The 24,498-nt window shown below is 43.6% G+C and overlaps 1 protein-coding gene across 1 annotated transcript in view; it reads left to right on the forward strand.

The window, feature by feature from the left end:
- RASGRP3 (RAS guanyl releasing protein 3) overlaps positions 1–24,498 on the forward strand; it is a 58,949-nt gene that overhangs the window by 12,410 nt on the left and 22,041 nt on the right. Inside the window, exons 6-9 of the mRNA XM_084828411.1 lie at positions 1,747–1,894; positions 4,211–4,384; positions 5,126–5,242; positions 5,791–6,066. Coding sequence (XP_084684537.1) covers positions 1,747–1,894; positions 4,211–4,384; positions 5,126–5,242; positions 5,791–6,066 — 715 coding nt within the window. The remainder of the gene's footprint in view (positions 1–1,746; positions 1,895–4,210; positions 4,385–5,125; positions 5,243–5,790; positions 6,067–24,498) is intronic.

Consider the following 24,498-nt stretch of genomic DNA (forward strand, 5'->3'; position numbering starts at 1 on the left):
CTGTTCCTGGTTGGATCCAGGCTGTACTGATGAAAGTGGATTTCTCCACCCCCACCTTCCCATGGCAGCCCCTCTAGTCCCCTGAAAATGCTACACAGACAGTCAGGAGACCCTGCTGAATGGGGTAAGCTGTGGTGTGAGAGGGAGGGGGGATCCCCCAAAATTGTGCAGAGGGACTTTCCATGAGCAGAATCCTTCCTCTTGCCCAAGGTACCATCCTCTTGCAGAAGGCAAATCCTGGATCCAACCCTCCCCTCCCTCTTTTAGAAATGTAAAAGAAAGTGTTGTACAATACTCCTTAGGTTGGAACACAATCCAGGTATAGCTCATGACTCACCAGTTAAAGACCAGTGCCTTAGGGGTTCTCCTACTGGTCTAAATCCAAGCACTGGATAAGGTCTGCCTCCTCATTCAACAGGCCTCTTTCTGTGTTTAATGATGGTATGCATGTTGAAACTGATAATCGGACATGACAGGCTGATCTAGATTTTTTTTCCTAATAGACAACTTTTTAGGAAGCACATACAAGTTCAAATTAACTAGTTCTCCACTTCCCACATAGGTAATCCACCTTGCTTTCATGAGACTAGGAAGTATCTCCTTTCTCTCAACTGGACCTGGAGAAACTTCACATTTTTATAGAATAATTGCCTAATTCCAAAAGATTAGACTTTCTGTGATTATCAATGGTACAAATGCTTTGAGACATCCTTCTAAATATGAAGTATAGGTCTATCAATGGCTATTAGCAAAGATAACAATGAAACCTCCTGTTTCAGAGGCAGTATACCTCTGAATACTGGTTTCTGAAGGCGAACAACAAAGAGTGGACTATTGCTGTCATTCTAGAGTCTAGGATGTGCACAGGTAGGACATGAAGGCAAAGGGATGTGTGTGCTATCTTAAAGCGTGTACTGCCAGTAACTAAGCCTTAGGAGAGGCATTTCAACCTTTCTAATGGAGAAAAAACTGCACAAAAGCCTCAGAGCACCAAACGGTCAGTGGGGGGGGGGGTAAGGCCAGGGGAAGGAGGCATGGCCACCTGGGGAACCCCAGAGGGCTGGATTGGATCCCCAATAGGACTGGATTTGGCCCACAGGTCAGAGGCTCACCCATGTCCTAGAGGCATCTGGCAGGCTACTGTTGGAAACAGAGATGCTAGACTTGATGGATCCTTGGTCTGATCCTTAAGAACATAACAAGAACATAGGAAGAGCCCTGCTGGATCAGACCGAGGGTCCATCTAGTCCAGCATTCTGTTCACACAGTGGCCAATCAACTGTTGACCAGTAACCCACAAGTAGAACATGAGCCCAGCAGCACCCTCCCGCCCATGTTCCCCAGCAACTGGTGTACATAGGCATACTGCCTTTGATCCTGGAGGTAGCCTATAGCCATCAGGACTAGTAGCCATTGACAGCCTTCTCCTCCAGGAATTTGTCTAACCCCCTTTGAAAGCCATCCAAATTTGTGGCCATCACTACATCCTGTGGTAGTGAGTTCTATAGTTTAACTATGTACAGTGTGAGTGGATCCTTAGATCCACTTGAAGCAGCTCTGTGTTTAGGTAAGACACAGATCACTTTTGCAATGTGTGAAGATATCTGAACTAAAGGAGATCACTGTCTGACTTAACATAAAGTCCAAAATGTACAGTTTCATCACTGCATGCCTTGCTCGGTTCTAGTTCCATTGTTGTACTTGAGCGCCAGATCCTGAGAGTGGTCCCTTCATTTTCTTTTACAGTCCCTCTTATGACTGGATGAGAAGAGTGACGCAAAGGAAAAAAAATTCCAAGAAGGGAAAAGCTTGCCTGCTATTTGATCACCTGGAACCCATTGAGCTTGCTGAGCATCTCACTTTTTTGGAGCATAAATCTTTTAGAAGGATTTCTGTAAGAAATTTATAATTTCATATGCCACTTAGACTTTATGGCTAATATTGCCCATGTTTATGGATCTGGCCATATGGTGATTCCACTGAATGGTACATCATTTCTGTGCTGGTTCATGCATGCATGCTCATCTCTCATTGTCTGTACCATCAAAGGATAACTTGCTTACTTACACATGTGAATTGGCAATCATGGTATATTAATCACATCAAATAGAAGCTTGATGTCACTCAACATCATCAGATACAATAAACACTTATGTGAGTTTGGTGTCTGTTTGTTGTGAATGGGTCTATCACCATGTTTTTGCCTGTATAGCTATATTTGATTAGTGGGCATTCCTAGGTTGTTGGTTAAAGCTGATTTAAAATGGAAGTGACAAGCACACAGGAGGCAGTATGATAGCTCCTTTGCTCACAGCCCCACCAATTCATGGATTAAACAGCTAATGAATTGGTGTTACATGCAAACTAGGTCTCTCACTCTCTCCCCCTGCTGATTCACTCCTGCCCTTCCAAAAACTGTCCACCACTGTGTTACACATAAGCTGCCAAGCACTTGTTTTAGATCCCATCCCTGCCAATAAATTGCCCATTCAGGGGTTCACCCACAGCCATTAAGAATTATGTTTCTTAATGGCTGTGGGTGAACCCCTGAATGGGCAATTTATTGGCAGGGATGGGATCTAAAACAAGTGCTTGGCAGCTTATGTGTAACACAGTGGTGGACAGTTTTTGGAAGGGCAGGAGTGAATCAGCAGGGGGAGAGAGTGAGAGACCTAGTTTGCATGTAACACCAATTCATTAGCTGTTTAATCCATGAATTGGCGGGGCTGTGAGCAAAGGAGCTATCATACTGCCTCCTGTGTGCTTGTCACTTCCATTTTAAATCAGCTTTAACCAACAACCTAGGAACGCCCTGTTCCTGGGTTGTTTGATGTGATGTCCAAACTTGAAACTCTGGATTGTTGTAGGATTCAACAATCAGGAGTTTAACCTAATGACAAACCAGGGGGAGGGGGGTATTAAACTCTGAGCTGTTTAATCCAACAACAATCTAGAGTTTCAGGTTTGGACATCCCATCAAACATTTTTGAGTTGTTGATTAAAGCTGAATCAAAACGGAAGTGGTAAGTGCTCAGGAGTCTCCATGCTCTTTTCCTTGCTCGCAGCCCCAACAACCCATGGTTTAAACAACCTATGTGTTGCTGTTATTTTTGTGAGTAAGAGAGAAAGAGGAGAGGCAACCAAAACGATCAAGGGGTTAGAGCAAGGAAAAGTTACAATCTTTGGGGCTTCTTAACTTGGAAAAAAGGCAAGTAAGGGGGGGCTTGATAGAGGTGTATAAAATTATGCATGGTGAGGAGAAAGTGGATAGGAAGACGCTTTTCTCCCTCTCTTATAATATTAGAACCTGGGCGTCACCCCTGCAGCTGCATGGTGGGAGATTTAGGACAGATAAAAGGAAGGGCTTCTTCATGCAGTGCATAATTAATCTATGGAATTCTCTACTACAAAATGTAGTGAAGGACACCAACTGGATGGCTTTAAAAGAGGACTGGACAAATTCATGGAGGATAAAGCTATAAGTTGCTACTAGCCAACTTTGTAGTATCTTCAACTTAGTAGGAATACCTGTTTGCCTCTACTTGTGCTCTTATATATTTGTAAATAAAGCAAATATTAAAAAGATATCATAAGGCTCCAGGACTCTCTTATCTAAAGGGAATTACTAAACCTAACAATGCTACCTCCTCTCTCAGTGGGGCTGTTTGCATGTAACAGCAGCAACTCATGGATGAATTAACTCATGATTTGCTGTGGCACATGCTGGGCACATTCTGCAGCCTTTTAAAATATTCAACCCCCAATTGGGCCGATAGGGTGCCGTCCGAACCGAGACACTATAGGTTAATTGTGGGTTAAACAACCCACAGTTAACCTAACTACTAATTGTAGGTTAACTGTGGGTTGTTTAATCCACAATTAACCTATGGTGTCTGGGTTCAGATGTCATGTAGCTTGAATATTCAGAATTGCTGTGGAATGCACCCAGCATGCAACGCCGTTATGTGTGAACTGGTCAATGACTTCTCACCACTTAGAGATATGGGGAGCATGTAATAATGGAAACAGTTCCCACACCCAGTTGAGAGTCATCAGGTTTTGAGTAATGAAGTGATGACAGAGCAAGCAATGTACATGCAGATGTGAACCAGCTCTCAGGCTGTCCCCTTATTAGAAAACGTTGATCTAGCATATGTATTTATGCAATTTAGAAAAGCCACGTAACAGTGAAACTATTGTCTTTGTCTAGTTTACAGATTATCAGAGCTATGTGATCCATGGCTGCCTGGAGAACAACCCAACCCTGGAAAGATCAATTGCTTTATTTAATGGCATCTCTAAGTGGGTCCAGTTGATGGTCCTTAGCAAACCGACCCCGCAGCAAAGGGCAGAAGTAATCACAAAATTTATTAATGTTGCACAGGTAATACTGGCCTTTGATCCTGTTTTAGTCCAGTGGAATGAAATACAGTGAAATGCAGGCCCAAAGACAGCGGGTCACTGAGTGAGTTTACTGTTGTTGACTTTGTAGGGTCACATGACTCCATAGACTCTGGAGAAAAGAATTAGGGAAGGGCATGAAAGCGCTGAGTATAAATTTAGTACTGGGCTTTCTTTGTGGCCCTGATTAAAATTGCTGGCATAAAATGAAATACTTAGAAGGGTAAGCATTTGTCAGGACTGATAGCAGTGTACCTATGTTAGCTGCATCTTTCCTTCCAGCCAGTTCAGACATCATATCATATTCCAGCATGACAAGGAGATGGAGTTGAGGAACTGGATTCTCTATACAGGACCACTAAACATGCATAGGATTGTGCCCCTATTTTATTTTTTTTGTCTTTGACAGACATCTTTTCTAAAAAATTTAGTGTAGCCATTTATTGATATCTCTGCTACCATTGTTTGAATTTCAGTTTTGAAATACCGTGTCTCAATTTCACACACAACTTTCTACCTTTTCGTTTTAATATTTTCATCAGTCAGTCCCATTGGCCAAGATCCATTATTCTCTGTCTTGTGAAGAAGGGCTTCTACATACACAACCCAGGGCTAGTTACCAATGGGATTGTCTGTTCTTAAACCACACTCTTAGCCTGCACAGACAATGAAACAACAGGCAGTATTCTCTCTAGTCACAGTCATATGCCTAATTTCTCCACAGAAACTACTTCATCTCCAAAATTTCAATACCTTGATGGCTGTTGTAGGTGGACTAAGCCATAGTTCTATTTCACGTCTCAAAGAAACTCATTCTCATCTTTCTTCAGAGGTTACCAAGGTATGGGAGTATCCTGATACATATTTTTTTTACTCGTGGTCGTGGACCAGCGTGGCTGTATTTGTTTTTTATATCCTACAATGGACTCCCATCTGTATAAATTCTCTATAGATGAGCATACGCAATTGCAAATATAATTTCCCCAAAAAGATATACCTTCCACTGGAGTAAGGGAGTCCAAAAGCAAATGCTCCTTATGAAGCTGTCTCATAGTGGGTCAGCCAGTGGTCCATCTAGCCCAGATGGTTGACTGGCAACATCTCACCAAGGTCTCAGGTTTTTCCCAACCCCGTATCTGTTTAAACTGGAGATTCTGGGACTTGAGCCAGGACCATGTGTTCTACCACTGAGCTACAGCCCTTCGTCAAAAATATGGAAGAAGAAATCATCTGAGTTATTTTTGCTATGGGATCATGCCTCTCCCCCAAAAAAACAAAATTAGGTTTCCAGTCTTCTGATATTCTCCTAAGCACTAACTATTTAAGGTTATCAAAGCAATGCTAAGAATGCTTTTGCGGAGTCTTGCTTCTTCTATGCCTTGTTTGCAGGATTGGAATGAAATGACCGAACTAGTCTCTTCCAATGGAAACTACTGCAACTACCGCAAAGCTTTTGCTGACTGTGTTGGCTTCAAAATCCCCATCTTAGGCGTCCACTTGAAGGACCTGATAGCAGTTCATGTCATCTTTCCAGACTGGATCAATGAGAACAAAGTCAACATTGCGAAAATGCAGCAGCTTTCGGTCACCTTGAGAGAGCTAGTTTCCCTGCAGACTGCTTCTCACCATCTTGAGCCAAACATGGACTTAATTAACCTGCTAACAGTAAGTTCTGTGTAAAATTGGTTTTGGAAATCTGCCTCCTCATCCTATTACTGTCTCATAAGAACGTAACATGAAGACTCATTCTAGATCAGACCAAGAGCCTATTTAGTCCAGCATTCTGTTTGTTTGCAACAGTGGCCAACCAGATGCCCACAAGCTGGATATTAATGCAATAGTACCCTCCAGCTTTGTTCCCCAGTAACTGGTATTCAGAGGCATATTGCCTCTGGTACTAGAGGTAATATATAGCCGAAACCTAATAGATACCTAATATGGCCATAGTGACTAGTAGCCGCTGATAGCCTTGCAGAGCAATCTTATGCGCACTTACCTGAGAGTAAGCCCCATTCAGTGGGACTTACTTCTGAGTAGAAACTCAGTAGTTACTGTGCTTTAGCAGATTTGCACAAATCTCCTTGAACGGTTTTAAGTTAAATTTGTGCAAATCTTCCCAAAGGTGAAAAAAAATCTACAAAAGAACCTCTCCTCCACTAATGAGCACAAATGCTCATAGTGGAATAGGCTGCTGTGGTTGGGCTGCAAAGGCCCATGGGATCTGCAAAGGCCCATGTTCAGGGAGTGGGCAGAAGAATTAAAGGCAAAACAAGTCACGACAAGCCACAGAGCACTTTATTGTCAATCGGGAGGAAGGTGGGCTAGTGAGCGAACAACCAACCCACCGTAGCTTATTTTCAGGGTGGCTTATCGTGACATACAAACTCACCTTTAGGATAAAGCCTTCTAAACTTTTAATACCTTGGACTCAGGTTTTGTTTTAAGTAAAATTGGAGACACACTTCACTCTTATATTCGAAGAGATACATATCTGTTTTCTTGATCAGCTCCAGTACAATGGCCAAGCTTCTTTCTTGCATCTGTGGGAAACTCTAGTAACTAGAGTCTAGTTAATACTACCTTAGTGCACCTCACCCATCCCTTTCTCTAGTCCTGGAGTAGGCAATGTGGTGCCCATGGGCACCAGTGATCCCCCGGACACCTTTCTTGGCACATGACAGGTTGATCTTCCTCTCCCACTTAAAAAAATAAAATAAATTAACACATTTTCATACCAGCAGCTGAGATCACTGTGAAATAGGTTTCTGTTGCTGCTGACAACTGTGGAGTTGTTCAGTGTGTTGGAGCTCAGACTGCACCTCTGCTTTGTATGCAGACTTTGGGGCTGGTTACTTGTCCTTTGCCATGCCTCCCATGGCAGCCATTTTGTAGTGGTGCTCAGGACAGTTCCTCAAATTCACAAATGCACCCACAGACCCCCAAATGTTGCCCACTCAGGCCTAGACAGTCAGAACTCAGGGGTGAGTTTGTGTTTTAATGGCAGTGGAACAGGGATCAGTATGTCAAAAATTTAGAGATGTAGAAGCTTCTGAAAATAAATTTGAAACACCTGTCAGCTGTAACACAGACTGCATCAGGGAATCCTGGTGTGTTCTTCTTGGCTGCAGATGTGGCCATAGAGTGTGAGATAATCCACATGCGAAGCTCCAATCCAGAGAAGCCCTCAACAGGGGACAAATAGTAACATCCAAACTAGGCTATTGCAGTACCCTCTACATACAGCTCCTTTTAAAATTCTTCAGAAATGTCAGCTGGTGCAAAATACAGCTGCCCTTATATTGGTGGTGACCAGGTGGTCAGAACATGTGACACCAATACTGTACCAGTTGCACTGGTTGCCGGTGTGGTTCTGAGCCCAATTCAAAGTGATAGTAATGACCTTTAAAGCCCTAAATGGGTTGGGTCCAGGTAGTTGAAGGACCTCCTTCACCTGTATGAACCTGCCTGGGCTCTAAGATCAGCCTCAGAGGCCCTGCTCATAGGCCTGCCTGTAAGATCAATTAAGTTGACAGGCAGTCGAGACAGGGACTTCTCAGTGGTGCCTCCCTGATGGTGGGATTCCCTTCCAACTGATTTACATATGGCCCCTACAGTATGGGCCTTCAGACAGGCCTTAAAAACCCATTTGATCCAGGAAGCTTTTTTTCATAATGGTTTTTCAATGCTGCTGATCTAAAACTGTTTTTAAAGGTATTTTATGTGGAAGTCTTTATATAAGATTATTATGGCCTATGTATTCATTTTTATGCTGCTGTTTTAAAATTGGTTTGTTCTATACTTTAAGATTATTTTATGTGAGCCACCTTGTGAGGTCTGTGCCAGAAGGGCAGCCTAAAAATTTGTATGTATGTACATATGAACTTATTTATTTTTTTATATAAATGCAGGTCAACATAGGGTAGCCATGTGTCCTCCTTCACAGATGATAGCCCTCTATTTGAAGGGTTGTCCTGTCCAAGTCCAGTTTAAAGATAAAGCACCGTCAGAAGTTAGAACAGGGTCCTTCAAGCTGCCCATTAACATTTAACATCTGGACAGCAGACTGAGCAGACATACATTTCAGCTGGTCACAGTCTTCCTCACTATTCTAAGATGTATTCTATTTATATTGATATTATGGTGATTATTTTTAAGTGTGTGTGTATCCATATAAATTAGCATATGGAAATGCTAAGCAAATGCTCTTTTGTCCTCTTTTTGGGTGATGCATTTCATAGTTTTTGGCGATGTGTCATCTAGACCACAAAGTATTACAGGCAGGACTGGAGCATATGCCCCTCAGAAATGTATCTGAACCACTTTCTGGTTCAAGTAGGAACTAAGTGGTGTGCTCTGGTGCAATACACATTCACCAGAGCAGCTATTTGTTAACAATCCAGCATTATTTTATTTTTTAAAAAAACAAAGCAATAATTATTATTAATGCTTATTAATAATTAATTATTAACAGCAATTAATGCTGTTTGTTGTTGTTGTGATGCTTAGGTTACCATAAAAAAACAGATATTCTTAGAGACAGCAAAAATAGATAAGGTGATGCGTGTTATTGCAAAGGTGTCCATGGAAAGGCCCCCTAAGTGAAATATGCAAATACCGCAAATGCCACACACACGTGCACACACGAACAGTGGCACTTCTCCATGGTCTGTAGCTGCTTGTTACAGTTGTTTTAACTTATGTTGCTCATTGTCACGGCCACAGTGTGAAAAAAACAAAATAGTGGGAGAATATAGAATGCTAATCTCTGTTTTCTCTCTTTAGAATTATTTTGGTAGGTAGACAATTTCACCACTAGGCTGCAATAAATGTTAACTGAAGCTCAGTTATGAACAACAAACTTGACTTGCTGAGTCATGCAAATGGCTCACCATTCACATTCTCATCAGCAAGATTCACAAGCATACCAGGATCGTTAGTCCTCATCATTGGGTGGTCAGAGATATGCAGCCATTGAACATGGAGGTTGCCTTTTTTTACCTGTTGTTGCTAGAAGCCACCAAGACACCTAGAATATTTTAACCTTCTTTAAAAAGGCATGAATGTTCAACATCTGATGGTCAGTTGTCACTAAATGAACAGATGATCATCTTCAGAACATTACTGCTTCTCCTTTGACATTATTGGACACTGTAAATGACATCATGGAAGCAGTAGCGCAGTCTTCCACATTTTACACCAGATGGTATTAATTCAGATTAAGAACAGTGCAGTATTTTACTCACCTGCTTCCACTGTGATCTTTGGGGCTGAACGGGTTTTATATCTGTATTTTGGTAATCTGTCATTCTCTGTTATTTGGACAAATAAAAAAACTTATCTGTAACTGACCCTTTTTCCACTTTATAGATTTGGCTGAAGTGGAATAACTAACAACAAGCCTATTGTAGGGGAAAGTGGACAGAAAGAAGATTGCATGTAATTCAGGTCACTGCAGCAGTATGAACATTGGCAGCCGCTGTTAATGTTGACATGTACTTTGCTGAATTTTATATAATTCACTCTGTACAGGGAACAGAAATGGAAAATGGGATCGTTTCAGCTTTGATAAAGCTTTAACAAGCAAGAGAGAGGATCTAGTGTCTCTAGCCTTCCCCTGTTGCAAAATACAAAGACTGAAATGTTTCTTCATGAGATTCTGTCCTAAATTGTAAGTGTTGCTGATAACATTTTCAGGGTGTAATTTTTATTATAATTTTAAAGACAAAATAAAGAAACATACACAACCATATACACAAGCATGACTTAAAAAAAAAATCACCAAGGCCTTTTGAGAAAGTGAAGTAATTAACACCGGATGGTTAAAATGCGTTTTGGTCAGGGTTTATTCCCCATAAAGGGTCAGGCTCCCAGCTTGGCGGTGCTGATAGATCCAGCTTCCTCGCTGGAGGTGCCCATGCCTTCAGTGGTGTGCAGCACCTTTCACCAGCTAAGGCCGTGACTCCTCCTGGTCAGATATAGCCTGTTTAGTTTTCTGTGCCCTGGTAATTTCTAGATTGGACTACTGCATCTCTGTACATGTGGTTCTCTTTGATGACTTCTCCAGAACTTTTGTTAAGATGAAACACAGCCGCTAAGTTACTAACTGGGATCAGCTGTACAGACCAATACGTGAACAGCTACACTGTTTGCCGGCCTGTTACGGCTGTACTGTTTGATGGGCACAGTTCAAAGCGTTGGTCATTAGCCATAAAGATCTAAACAGCTTGGGACCTGCTGTATCTGCCCAAAAACTATGGGCTTAGAGGCAGGGCCAGCCCCACCATGAGGCAGATTGAGGCGGTCTCTTCAGGTGGCAGATGCTAGGAGGTAGCAGCAAGGTGTTGGAGGAGAGAGCTGTGGGCCATGCAGCCTACCCTGTGCCCCCTAAGCTAGCCTGCTCCTTCAGGTGCAGTGGAGGAAGCTGTCCCATTGTCACTGTTGAAGAAATAGGCCAGTTGGTGGGCCAGCCCTGCTTACAGGAGCTCTGAACCCCCCTGCCATCTGAAGTGAGGTGGATAGTGAGAGGGGTTTCTTTGTTGTGACACATCATATTAGCAACACCCTGCAGAGAACCTTGCCTTGTGCCAACTGCAATGTCTTTTAGGCACCAGGTGAAGACTGTTTCATGTGCCCAGCATTCTAGCATGTTGTATAGCTGGTTTAGTCTTTTTGTGTGGCTTCTGTGAATTTTTTCATCTGGTAATAGCTGTTGCTTCTGCAGTTTTATTAATTTTCTATCTGGATTGTATTCTATTTGTTTTTCATATTTTGTTTGTTTGCTACCCTAGGAGCTTTATTCTAAAGAGCAGGTAATAAATCTACTAAGGCTGCAATCCTATATACATTTATCTGGGAGTAAGTTCCATTGAACTCAAAGGCCCTTACTTCTGAGTAGACATGTACAGCATTGCAGTGTAAATTAAATGAAACAAAATAACCAGGAGTGACTTTGGCTGTAGCACCACGTGGTTGGGATCGCACAGGCTGATCTGATGGGGAACAGCGAGTTGTTTGATGGCTGTGTCTTGGGGATGGAATTGGGTGAGATTGCCTTTGTTCCATGCCTAGGTTTGTCCAGACATCAGCTTTGCTCTCAGCTAAGGGATGGGGGGAAGTTCTGCATGAAAGAGACACCAGTGAGTGCTGGTAATTAATGCCAGAGTTTGTGCTATTCATGTTGAACTTGGTAAGTTCTAGGGCATATTGACACCAGCCTAAAATCCCACATTTAAAATGGGGCTTTCTCCTTCCATTTTAATGCAGGATCACGACGGACTCTCTTTACACGCGCTTCCCCCGCCCCCGCTTTCCTCCCTCCTTTCCCCCCTTATCTGAGGCTTTCTTCACATGGAGCTTTTATCCTGCAATTGAGATTGCTCCTTTATAGAAGTTTGCAGGCTCTTTACATGGCATCGTGAATCTCCAGGGCGTCTCCTGCACTAAATGCCCTTTGTTCCATTTTTAAAGAGATCGCAGATGAGCTATCTAATTACCCCATTTTGTTTCACTTCAATTCCCTCTGTGAAAAAGAGGAAAAGCAGCAAAAAGATGAGTGAGATGAATGATAATGGAAGGCTCAGATATGGGGAGGAGGGGGAAAGGGGAGGGGGGAAAGGAAGCGGGTGAAAAAGAGAGTCGTTGTAATCCTGCATTTAAAACAGAAGCAGAAAGCCCCGTTTTAAATGCAGGATTTTAGGCTGGTGTAGAGATGTCCCGAGTCCTCCATAAGTTTCATTATACAGCTGCTAGATGGCGCTGTGGTCTAGCTCCTCTTTTTGCAGCTTTTCCTCTTTTCACGGAGGGAACTCAGGCGGAACTTAGGCGCTGTAATTTAATAGCTCCAAACTTTTAAAAAATGAAATAAAAATCATTTAGTGTGGGAGATGCCCTGGAGGTTGAGGATGTCATCTAAAGGACCTGCAAACTTCTGTGAGTAACCAATCTCAAAAACAGGATAAAAGCTCCATGTGAAGGAGCCCGTAGTCTGCCATTTGGAGTAGCAGCCATCAGTATGGTGGTCAGCATTGTAACCATGTGACTTGTAAGCATCAGTCCCACTGAACCAGTACACCTGATTTATAAATGTATGTAACTTATTTATCCTGATTTAAAGAACTAAAAGTACAATTGCAGCAACCCAAAGTAGCAGGCTGAACGTCATGGTAGTTCAGTAAGGTGATGCTCAATCTGTTCTGATCACTGTAAAAAAGCAAAACACACATTGGTCAATGACACATATTTTACTGTGGCCCACTGCAGACGCAACACTGTTTGAAATAATTATTGAACAACATTAAACTTAAACTACAGGAAAGAAGTTTTCAGGAAAAATACCTACTGAGGAAAACAATTCTACTGTGTTAAGGCACAAGGCCATTTTGTCAAAGATTAATGAAAGAATTGCCTTTTCCCTACTCTAATCAGACTAATTAGTTTTGTGAATTAATATTTTATTAGATTTTCTTTCTTTTTTTAATTTACACAATACAAATAAAGTATAGCTTGGGGGTTGGGACAAAGTTGGAACACATTCAAAGACATATATAAGCTCTCTTTGATATTCAAGTGTACATATCAGTATATCATAACAATATATACAAATATGTGTCTGGAGACTGCTGTCTGTAATAAGCTCCATGTTCTCCATAGAAAGGGCAGTAAGGTCCTCAGTCCAATGAAGAATCAATGGTGTACACTTGGACTTCCAGTTTTGAAGTATAAGTCTTTTTGCTACCATGAGTGCTTTCAAAATTCACTTTCACTGGCCATCTGATAGGTCCCAGAACACAAGAATATAATTCCAATGCACATGAACTTCTGTAAATTTTGGCAATTTTTCTAATGCAAAAAGTGTATGTAGAAATACCTCCATCCAGAAAAGAGCCATCCTAGGACATGCCCACATCATATTTATTTATTTTTATTTAAAACATTTATTGGCATCCTTTCAAGGCAGAATCCCTCCCAAGGCAGCTTACAGGAATAAAATACATTGTTGTTCAGTCGTTCAGTCGTGTCCGACTCTTCGTGACCTCATGGACCATAGCACGCCAGGCCTTCCTGTCCTGCGCTCTCTCCCGGAGTGTGCTCAAGTTCATATTCATTGCATCGGTGATGCTATCTAGCCATCTCATCCTCTGCCATCCCCTTCTCCTTTTGCCTTCAATCTTTCCCAGCATCAGGGTCTTTTCCAGTTACTTTTCCCTTCGCATTAGGTAGCCAAAATATTTGAGCTTCAGCTTCAGTATCTGTCCTTCCAATGAGCACTCAGGGTTGATTTCCTTTAGGATTGACTGACTGGACCTCCTTGCAGTCCAGGGGACTCGTAAGAGTCTTCTCCAGCACCACAGTTGGAAAGCATCGATTCTTCGGCACTCAGCCTTCCTTATAGTCGAGCTCTCACAGCCATACGTTGCTACTGGGAAAACCATAGCTTTGATTATACAGACCTTTGTCAGCAAGGTGATGTCTCTGCTTCTTACTATGCTGTCTAGGTTTGCCATAGCTTTCCTCCCAAGGAGCAAGCGTCTTTTAATTTCATGGCTACAGTCACTGTCTGCGGTGATCTTGGAGCCCAAGAAAATAAAATCTGTCACTGCTTCCATTTCTTCGCCTTCTATATGCCAGGAAATGATGGGGCCAGATGCCATGATTTTAGTTTTTTTAATGTTGAGTTTCAAACCAGCTTTTGCACTATCCACTTTCACCCCAACAACAGGCTCTTTAGATCCTCTTCGCTTTCTGCCATGAGGGTGGTATCGTCTGCGTATCTGAGGTTGTTGATAATTCTCCCGGCAATCTTAATTCCGACCTGTGATTCATCCAGCCCAGCGTTTCTCATGATGTACTCTGCATATAAATTAAATAAGCAGGGTGACAATATACAGCCTTGTCATACTCCTTTTCCAATTTTGAACCAATCGGTTGTTCCATGTCCGGTTCTTACTGTTGCTTCTTGACCCTCGTGCAGGTTTCTCAGGAGTCAGGTAAGGTGGTCTGGTACTCCCATCTCTTTAAGAATTTGCTGGAGTTTGTTGTGATCCACACAATCAAAGGCTTTAGCGTAGTCAATGAAGCAGAAATAGACGTTTTTCTGGAATTCTCTTGCTTTCTCCATGATCCAGCGAATGTTGGCGAATGTTTGTATAAAATACATACAAACAGTTAAAATATTAAAAGCAATAAAAACAACAGTAAAAGCCAACAGTAAAACCAGCAACAAGAACAACAGCAGTAACAGCAACAACAGCATTCATATCAAGAGAAGGCTACAGTAAAGTGATATGTTTTCAAGGCCTTCTTAAAAGTCTGCATTGATGGAACATAGCAGACCTCTGATGGCACCTTGCTGGGTCCCTGCAGAGAAGGCCCTCTCAAGTGTGATCACCCACCCGACTGCTCTCACAGGTGGACAAATGAGAAGGGCCTCTTTTTCTGATCTTAAAGTACAGGCAGGCTGATATGGGTGAAGGAGGTCCTTCAAGTAACTTGGCCCCCAACCATTTAAGGCTTTAAAAGTCAAAACCAGCACTTGGAAACACCGGTAACCAGTGCAGCTGGCTCAGTATAGGTATTATGTGATCAAATTAGCTCGCCCCCACCAGTTCTTGGCAGCTGCATTATTCACGAGCTGGAGTTTCTGAACCATCTTCAAAGGCAGCCCCATGTACAGCACATTACAGTAGTCCAGCCTGGGCATCACTAGTGCATGGATAACTGAGGCAAGGTTCGTCCTCTCCAAATAGGGCAGGTGGCGTACTAGCCTAAGCTGGTAAAAAGCACTCCTGGACCCCGCAGCCACCTAGGCTTCCCCAGTTAGCTTACAGTCCAGGAGGATTCCCAGACTGCGCACTTGGTCTTTTAGGGGGAGTGCAGCCCCATCTAAGACCAGTTGTAAACCTCCATCTGAAGTAGTTGGTTTCCCAACCCATGGTACCTCCATCTTGTCTGGATTAAGTTTCAGCTTGTTCATCCCCATCCATCCCAAAACAGCTTCCAGACACTGGTTCAAGAGTTCCACAGCTTCCCTGGGATGTACAGATGGATGCAAGAGGCAGAGCTGAGTATCATCTGTATACTGATGGCATTTCAGCCCAAACCACCTGATGACTTTCCCCAGAGGTTTCATGTAGATGTTAAAAGGCATGGGGGACAAGATAGACCCTTGTGGCAACCCAGAGGCTAATGGCCTTGGGTGGAATAGAAGTCCCCCAGCACCACCTTTCGAGATTGTTCCTCCAGAAAGAACTGGAACCATTTTAAAACCATGCCTCCCAAGACCAATCCAGATAAACAATCTAGAAGGATACCATGGTCGATTGTATCAAAAGCCGCTGAGAGGTCCAGAAGAACCAACACAGTTGTACTCCCCATATCCATTCCCCAATGTAAGTCATCAACCAGGGTGACCAAAGCTGTTTCCGTCCCATAACCAGGCCTGAAACCTGATTGGAAGGGATCTAAGTAATCAGTTTCATCTGAAAAGACTTAGAGTTCTGAGGCCACCACACTCTCCAGCACCTTGCCCAAGAATGGCAACTTTGACACAGGGCGGTAGTTATCCGAAACCATAGGATCTTGTTGTATAGACAGAGGGAATGACTGTAAGAATCAGCAGACCTCAAACACAACTGTCACATGGTTTAATCACACACAGAACTGCTGAACTTAGCAGAAACTCCACCCACTGCTGCTACTCCCAACTCTACAGGAGCTGCCAAGGTTCAAAACAATAACTAAACCAGAGTAAACCCCTCCCCCAAGAATACATAAATCCCCCCCCCCGCCCCAGCTATCATAGTCTTTCAACCAACAAGGAGGTACCCTCTCATGGCATGGTCTCTGCACTTGACTAGTAGGTGTAGATTGCTCAGATGACTTTATTTCAGTAACTGCGATAGGTAAGGAAGGAGTATTGCTCCCATCACTTAATGGTTCTGGCGCTTCAGCTGGTGGTGAGAGAAACACATCAGTTTCAGATAGATCTTCAGCAGCTACCTCTGCTGATGACAACCCACTCTGCCCACAATGCCTTCTCAACATGGCAATGCCACACTGACCCATCTGCACACTGGACCTTGTATGACACAAGTCCAGTGACCTTAATGATAGAGGAAGGAACCCACCTCGGTCCAGCACTATAGTTCCTAGAAAACACTTGACCTTGTGGGGCAAAAGAATGGAGAGCAGGAGCTGAGAAGGCATCATCTAGCGCTTGCTCCCATTTGCTTTGTAAGTCTTCAGCTAAATCTGGGTGGAGACGGTCAAGGCAATTTTGTAGACCCCGCCCCATAAGTAACTCTGCAGGAATGACTCCTGTTGTTGCACAAGGAGTAACATGCTGAGCAATAACAAAACTTGGCGAGGCGTGTTGGCCAGTCTCCTCCCACAATGCACTTCAGGGCATCTTTTGTTGTCTGCACCATCCGTTCAGCTTGGCCATTTGCTTGGGGATGACGAGGTGCAATGGTGACAGCCCGAATAAGGCTCTTGTCCGCAAATGGTTTAAATGAAGCAGATGTAAAAGCAGTCCCATTGTCTGACACTATAGTATCAGGGAACGCATAGATTGCAAATAAGTGGCGCAGTGCCATGATTGTTGCAGCGGCTGTTTGTGATGCTATTAAGACTACTTCAAGCCACTTTGAGTAAGAATCTACCACAACCAAGAAGATTTTTCTTGAAATGCTCCTTGAAAATCAATACAGATTCTTGACCAAGGCTTCTTGGTCACTTGCCATGGAAAGATAGGTACTCTTGCTGGATTGTGCCTAGTGGCTTGACAAGTACTGCACTTATTTACAGTTTTTTCAATATCTGAGTCAATACCGGGCCACCAGACATAGCTTCTGGCCAATGCTTTCATACAAACGATCCCTGGATGAGCTGCATGCAGTGTGGTCAAGATTATTTGACAGCCCTTATCTGGAATAAGAACACGGTTTCCCCATAGCAGACATCCCTTATGGGCAGACATCTCATGCTGACAGCATTTGAATGGCTTAAATTCCTCTGGCAGTTCCTCATCTGGCCATCTCCTCCATACCCAGGCCCCATCTACATGGGGCTTTTACTCTGGTTCTACTCCACCTGCAAATCAATAGTGTCAGATGACGTGTGCTGCTCTCCATAGCTAGCCTGGCATTTCTTGCCCTAAATCTGGTTTTTTTTCAAACTCATTTTGTGTTGGATTTTCCTGTCACAATGGCTTCAGTGCTGTTTGGGAGTCTGTATGACCTCAGCTGGCTTCGGCGTGGGCTGGTGGAAGTGGTGCTGATTGGTGGAGGGGAAGGTAGTGTGGGGCAGGGGTGGGGGGAGAACAGAGGGGTAAATATGTCTACCCAGAAGTAGCTCATTGCCTTCAGTTCCACTTTGCCAGCCCTGCTGTTTTAAAACTGTGCAGCTATGAAGCACAGCTGAGAAATGGTGGATGCCTGTTTATTCGAAGCTGTGCAGCTAAAAAAAGGTGATTGACAGGGATGATGATTTTCATGCACATGTACTCAGAAGCACTTAATTGAGCCTGTGTTTGTTTGAGGCTGGGGGGAGGGGAGCCTGTTGATCGGGCAGTTTATATACATCAAAGACAACCGTGAACTGCCCAGAGAGCTTCGGCTATTGGGCAGTATAGAAATGAAATAAAAATAATAAATAAATAAAACCATGCTACTCGCTCTCCCTCCTTGCCAGCTTCGTGCTTTCTGCTCTCCATGCCTCTTGCACTCCTACTCATTCTGCTCAGTCTCCGGGGGACAGCAGTTGCCTGCTTGCCTGCCCACCTCATAAATGTGTGTATGCATGTGGGATATGTGGGATTTGTCATGAACGTCTACTTGTAAACAAGTCCTCCACTGCGACTTCACTGCATTGAACATGCGAGTGGGGGGGAGCAAGCCTCTACTCATTAGCTGCCCCGCACCTACACAATTTCTGACGCTTATTTCTACTTGTGGAGGAACTTGCCCAACTAATGTAGCTTCAGTTCCTGTATAAACCTCAAAAATGGAGGAATGCAGCACTGCGTGTACCATGGAAAGAGCTAATTCAATTCTGTGAAAATGTAGATTTTGCCCAAAACAAAGCGTTTCCATTTAGATTGTTCCCCCAGTTTAGAACATGAGCCAGTACAGGATCTCGAGCAGTCAACCTAGCAATTTGATCAGCTTGAAGAGGTGGGTCAGGAAAGGCTTCTAGCATCAAGCCTTCCAGTGGAGGAGGTACAACAAAATCTGGAATTTGAAGTGGTACCCAACTCAATCCATCAGCATTAGCTATTGCTATATAGTATATAATCATAAGTATTGAGTGGAATGCTCCAGCACTGAATGCGAGGTGATATTATGCAGGGAGTAGGCTTACCTAAAAAAGGCTTGTAGCCTTTCAAAAGCACGGCCATAGAGATAGTTGTGGAACTTTCTGACTCCTGCAATAACAGCCCAGGCTTCTCTGTCAATTTGTGCAAAGTTCCTTTCAGTGGATGACATAGTCCTTGAATAATAAGCTTTTGGTGCCTCAGTACCATCTGGAAATTTGTGGCTTAGCACAGCACCAACCTCGTAAGAAGAAGCATCCTTAATAAGGATTAGCAGGTTTCTTTCATCCTAATGTACAAGCACAGAATTTGAACTCAACAAATGCTTGACATTCTGGAAAGCATTCTCATGCTGGTTGGTCCATCTCCATGGAACTCCTTTTCCCAGCAAGTGATGCAGTCGCTCAGCAGTGGTAGCCTTTTATGGAAGAAACATATGGTAGAAATTGAGAAGTCCCAAGAAGGCTTGAAGTTCTTGCTTTGTTTTTGGAGCAGGTGCATCGTGAATTGCATGTATTTCTTCATCAGTGGGGTGAATGCCAGAAGCATCAGTACCATAGCCCAAAAATGTTACACTGGAGGTTCCAATTTCACATTTCTCCTTTTTTTTACATGAATGCTGGATGTGTTAAAAGAATGTAGAACTTCTTGAAGTGGTTCAGCAAATTCTTCCTCTGTTGATCCCATGAGCAGAACTGCTCAAAATATGGTACAACACCTGGACTTCCAGAAAGTAGGGTTTCCGTGAATTGTTGAAACAGTCCAGAAGCCACAGAAATTCCAAATTGCAGACACTTTACTCGGAATGCCCCTTGATGAGTGATTACTGTTTGGGCATCTGCTGTAGCATCATCAATGGCCAATTGTTGATATGCTTGGGCCAGATCAAGTTCGGCAAAGACCTTCCCTCCACCAAGAACAGCAAAGAACTGATTGACAGCAGGCACTGGATATGGATGCTGCCTAAGTGCCTTATTCACAGTGCACTTGTAATCCCCACAAAATCTCACCTTCCCATTAGGCTTTAATAGCAGCACAGTGGGCATAGCCCACCGTGTAACTGGTTCTAGCACACCTTGCTTGATGAGATGCTTACTCTCTTCTTCATTTTTTTCCCACAATGCAAAAGGCACATTCCTGGTTTTCATGCAAATTGGTTCAATAGATGGATCCAGATGGAGTGACACTGGCTTCCCTTTGTATTCCCCCAATTCTTCAGAAAATACAATTGGAAATTTATTAACAATTGCTGCAAGCCGACCTGCAGTAAGGGTATAAATTCCTTGAACACTAATCCCTATTGATGAGAACCCAGTTTTCCTCTGCCCCTCCACAATTATAAGTGGAAGCTTCCCTTGGAAAGAGCCATACTACATCTAGTAGTATGAGTCATACTAGCCATACTAGAGCCATACTAGCCATCTACAGTGCAGCATCCAACAATATCGACCTTCGTTGCATTGTAATCATGCAGAATGCATGATGGACTTCACAGCTTTGGAGAAAGGGTCCCAGATAATATGTGCTTAAAGGTATCTCTGTTAATTATGGATACCCCAGACCCCGAATCCATTTCCATTTTGCACTTCTGGCCAATGATTAATACTGTTGCATACAACACAGAATCATGAGGTTCCTTGCCACAGACCTCCTGAATGTGATGTAGCTGTTGAGTTTCATCACCTCGTGATAATCAACCTCATGAGATGCTAGGTGGAATGACTCTTTGCTATAGTTCTCTGGCCTTGTGCTGACAGATTTTGAATGGCAGACTCACTCGAGGTGACCCTTCTTCTTGTAAAACTTGTACTCAGCATCCTTGAATCTGCACAGAGAGCACTGATGTGGTCCTCCACAGCCTGAGCAGGAATAAGTAAGCCAGGGCCTATCTGCAGATTTTATGGAGGGTGCATTTCTTGTGTTCTGTTGACCTTGCTGCCCAGAATTCTCAGCCTGCTTGCTCTGGATGGCATTTACATCATCTGCATCTCTCTTGAGTTCTGTGACGTATAGTGATGCAGTCTCACTGGTTAATGCCTTTTCTTGAGCCATGTCAAGAAAACTTGCAAATGTCAAGTTTGGCTCAGACAGGAGGTGTCGTTGTAGCGTTTCATCATAAACCCCACAGCCAAGGTGATCCCTCAATATATCCTCTAGAAAATCCCCAAAGTTGCAGTGTTGAGAAAGATGACGAAGTTCTGCAATATAGGTGGCAATGCCCTCTCCAGGTTGCTGCATTAGTTTGTGAAATTTAAATCTCTGCACAATAACTGAAGGATTTGGTGAGAAATGTATCTACAATAATCCTAAAGGTTCATCAAATGTCTTAGTTTTGGGTAAGGCCCACAAACAGTTAAGAGCACAGCTTGCTTTTGTACAGCATTAGCTATCTTATCTGCTTCCAGATAGAATGAAAGCTGTTCTGCATAAGAATCCCCCGAAGCAGGTTGACTCACATCAAACCCTTTGATATGTCCAAAAGCAGCCATTTTGATTTTAATTCTCTTAAAACACACACACACACACACACACACACACACACACACGTTGCTCAAGTTCTTAAGTGGGCCTAGCTGACTGCTTACCAGTTAGCTGTATTCATTGGATTCACAGTCCTTGCTGCCTGTATAGCTCTCAGTATCCCAGCTTCGTCGCCACAAATTGTTGTATAGGTAGAGGGAATTACTGTAAGAATCAGCAGGCCTAAAACACAACCGTCTTTTATTTATCACACACAGAACTGCTGAACTTGGCAGAAGCTCCACCCGCTGCTGCTACTCCCAACTCTACAGGAGCTGCCAAGTTTCAAAACAATAACTAAACCACAGTACTCACTGTCCTAGAATACGTAACTGATCTAAACTTGGTTTCCTTGACAAGGACCTCACCACAGCTTCTTTCAAAGCTGTGGGAAACTCACCGTCCCTCAAGGAGGCATTTGCCACCTTGGAGGTCCAGATATCCAGCCCAGCTCTGGCAGATTTCACAAGCCAGCATGGACAAGGATCTAAAGGGCTAGTAGGCCTCAGTCCACCAGGCAGTTTTTCCACATCCTCAGGTTGCACAAGCCAAAAGGTATCTTTAACATGACTAGATGGTGCGCCAGCCCCATCCATATCAGACTCTGTCAAAACAATGGCATCCAAGTTAGTATGAATACGAACGATTTTATCTGCAAAGTGTCAGGCAAATTGTTCACAGCAGGCTTCTGAGGGCTCGAGTTCTTGTGTTCCAAGGCCTACACCCAAGAGGCCTTTAACCACTGGGAGAGTGATGCAAACAGTGGTGTAGTGGTGGCGGATCACACCGGGGTGTCACTCCGGCACGTGTTTTGAAGCCAGCCCCCAGCCAGGTCGCAGTCTGCTAGGGAAGGAGGAGGGAGCAGAGTGGGTGCGGGTGGCTGCCTCTTGGCTTCCTCTCGTCTATTACGCAGAGCTGGCCAAAGGGAGCGAGCGAGAGAGGGAGCCTGAGGGAGCTCTGCAGCCTCCTCTCACCCCCCTTCTCCTCCTCAGCTCTTGGCTTCTCCGCCCATCCCTGCTCCATGCCTGCGCGCCCGGCGCTGCCCTCATTTCCAGCAACACCGGCCACCCGTTCAGGCCTGCTGCTGCTGCTGCTGGCCATGGCAGCAGCAGGAGAGTTGGAGGCGGGTGGGGTGGGGTGCTGCCACCATTATTTACTTATGGGGCAGGACAGGTGGCTGGTTTGTGCCAGGTTTTAGGATTTATCACACAATCCTATGCATGTTTACTCCGAAGTCAGTCCCACTATGTTCAGTTGCCCATTGGGCTTTCTCCCAGGTAAGTGTGCATAGGACTGCAGCCTTAGCTGCCTTCCCAAGATCTCTCTAAATTTAATTTGAAATAAGGACCCATTGGATTGCACTGTTAATTCTTGGACGTTAATTTCTACAGTAAGCAGAAATGCCAAATGCAACCTGCTCGGTCAGCTACACTTTTTGGTACAAGGTTGGCATGTATCTGGGCAAACAAACCCTGGTAGAGGGAAGGGATACAGAAAACAATCAGTTGGGGGGAGAGGAGAAAGAAGGTGTGTGTGTGTGTGTGTGTGTGTGTGTGTGTGTTTCAATCCAGCTGGCTGTGTGTATGTTTCTGTTGCGAGATGGGAGAGAGATCATGAAGGAGCTTAGGAAAGGCTAATGGGTAATGTTGGGGCGCTGAGGGAGTGTGCAAGGGGGCTGTTTCAATGAGAAGGGATCTGTCTGTGAGGGCTGAGTTGAGAGGGGGAAGCTTCCACAGAGCATCATATTTTGAAACCCTGCAATGTTTGTGTGTGAGTGAGTGAGTGAAAAAGATTTTAACACCCCTGCATTTTTCCTCAGACGTCCAATTGAAATACCCCTGCCTTACTCTCAGCTGCACCGTTTTTGGATCCCTGTTGAAGGCTGTATATCTTACAAGGTTGTACAATCTTAGAAGGGGCGTGGCTGTGACTGTCACGAAGGGACCCTGCACTTCTGCATTTGCCACTACACTACTGGCTGCAAAATCCAGTCCACAACACCAACACTTCTGGACAGGTTTTTCCCAAAAAAGACAATCAGGTGTCCAATATGTACGGAAAAGCAATTTCTGTTGTATTAGTTTTGATTTCAAGTCAAGTCAAATGACTTGAAACCACAGAAGGCAAGGGCAACCTTCCATTGTCTTTCACACATGGGATTTTCCAGTTCTCTGTTCCACTCCTCTCTAATGACCTGTGTATCAAACTTAGTCATGTCTAGTAATTGTTTATACAGCCAAAGTGCAGCTTTGTTAATGTGTGGTAAGGAAAATAGTTCTTCTAGTATTTGAGAAGTTGCAGAAGCACTAAAAGCTGGTGGACCAAAAATAAATGTTAAAACATGTGTTAACTGCAAATATTGCCAGTGGGCTGAGACTTGTTAGTTTTTAGAATTTGTGTTATGTTCTGGAGATTTAGCAACCAGCCCTCTGGTACAACTTGCAGTATCCACATAGTGATTAGTCTTGCTTTCCTTCAAGTTGTGTCCATGGGGTTGTGGGTTCAGACCTGCCTGTCCCATAGGCTGTCTGGGTTCTGTACCTTTTAGGGGACATAGCTCAGTGGTAAAGCACTTGTGTGCCCCAAACCTGAGCCATTTCAAAATTTAAAATGCTGGGATCCAAAGAGATACTTCAGGGTAGCCCAGTGGCTTCCACAAGCTGAGTAGAAATATTGATTTCTCCTCCTTCCTTTGAGCTGTGGTCACCTACAGCTGTACATTGAAATCAATATGGCTTCCATTGATGTTCGAGTGCTTAAGATTCCCTCCCCACTCCTTCCCAGACCACTCCTCTGCTCAGTTAGAGATTATGTTATACATTTTGTTTAGAGGCAACAATTTGAAGTAAAAATGATTACTCAATAATAAATGGCCTCAGAACTGCAGTCCTTTTGGACTTAAATGAGAAACATAGGATGTAATTATGGTTTTTCTCACATTCATTCCTTGTTCTCCTTGCCTCTTTTATCCCTCAGTTCCCTTGTTTTCTCCCCAATGTCAAACTTTAGATTGTAAGTTCCTTGAGGCAGGGGCTTATTTTTGCTATTTTGCTTATGCTGTGATAGTACTCTATAACTAATAAATGTATTATTATTATTATTATTATTATTACTACTACTACTATTATTATTTCTATTATTATTGGAAAGACTACAGAGAGAACTCTGTAATGACAAAAGGTGAAGGTGCTGTTCCTGTGTTTGTAACAAACCAGTTCTGTAACTATGCAAATATCTGGAAAGTCCCAGACATTTTTACAGTCTAG

This window comes from Heloderma suspectum, chromosome 1, assembly GCF_057233095.1.
Source record: "Heloderma suspectum isolate Gila_16-S chromosome 1, 16-S_ref, whole genome shotgun sequence".
Taxonomy (NCBI): Eukaryota; Metazoa; Chordata; class Lepidosauria; order Squamata; family Helodermatidae; genus Heloderma; species Heloderma suspectum.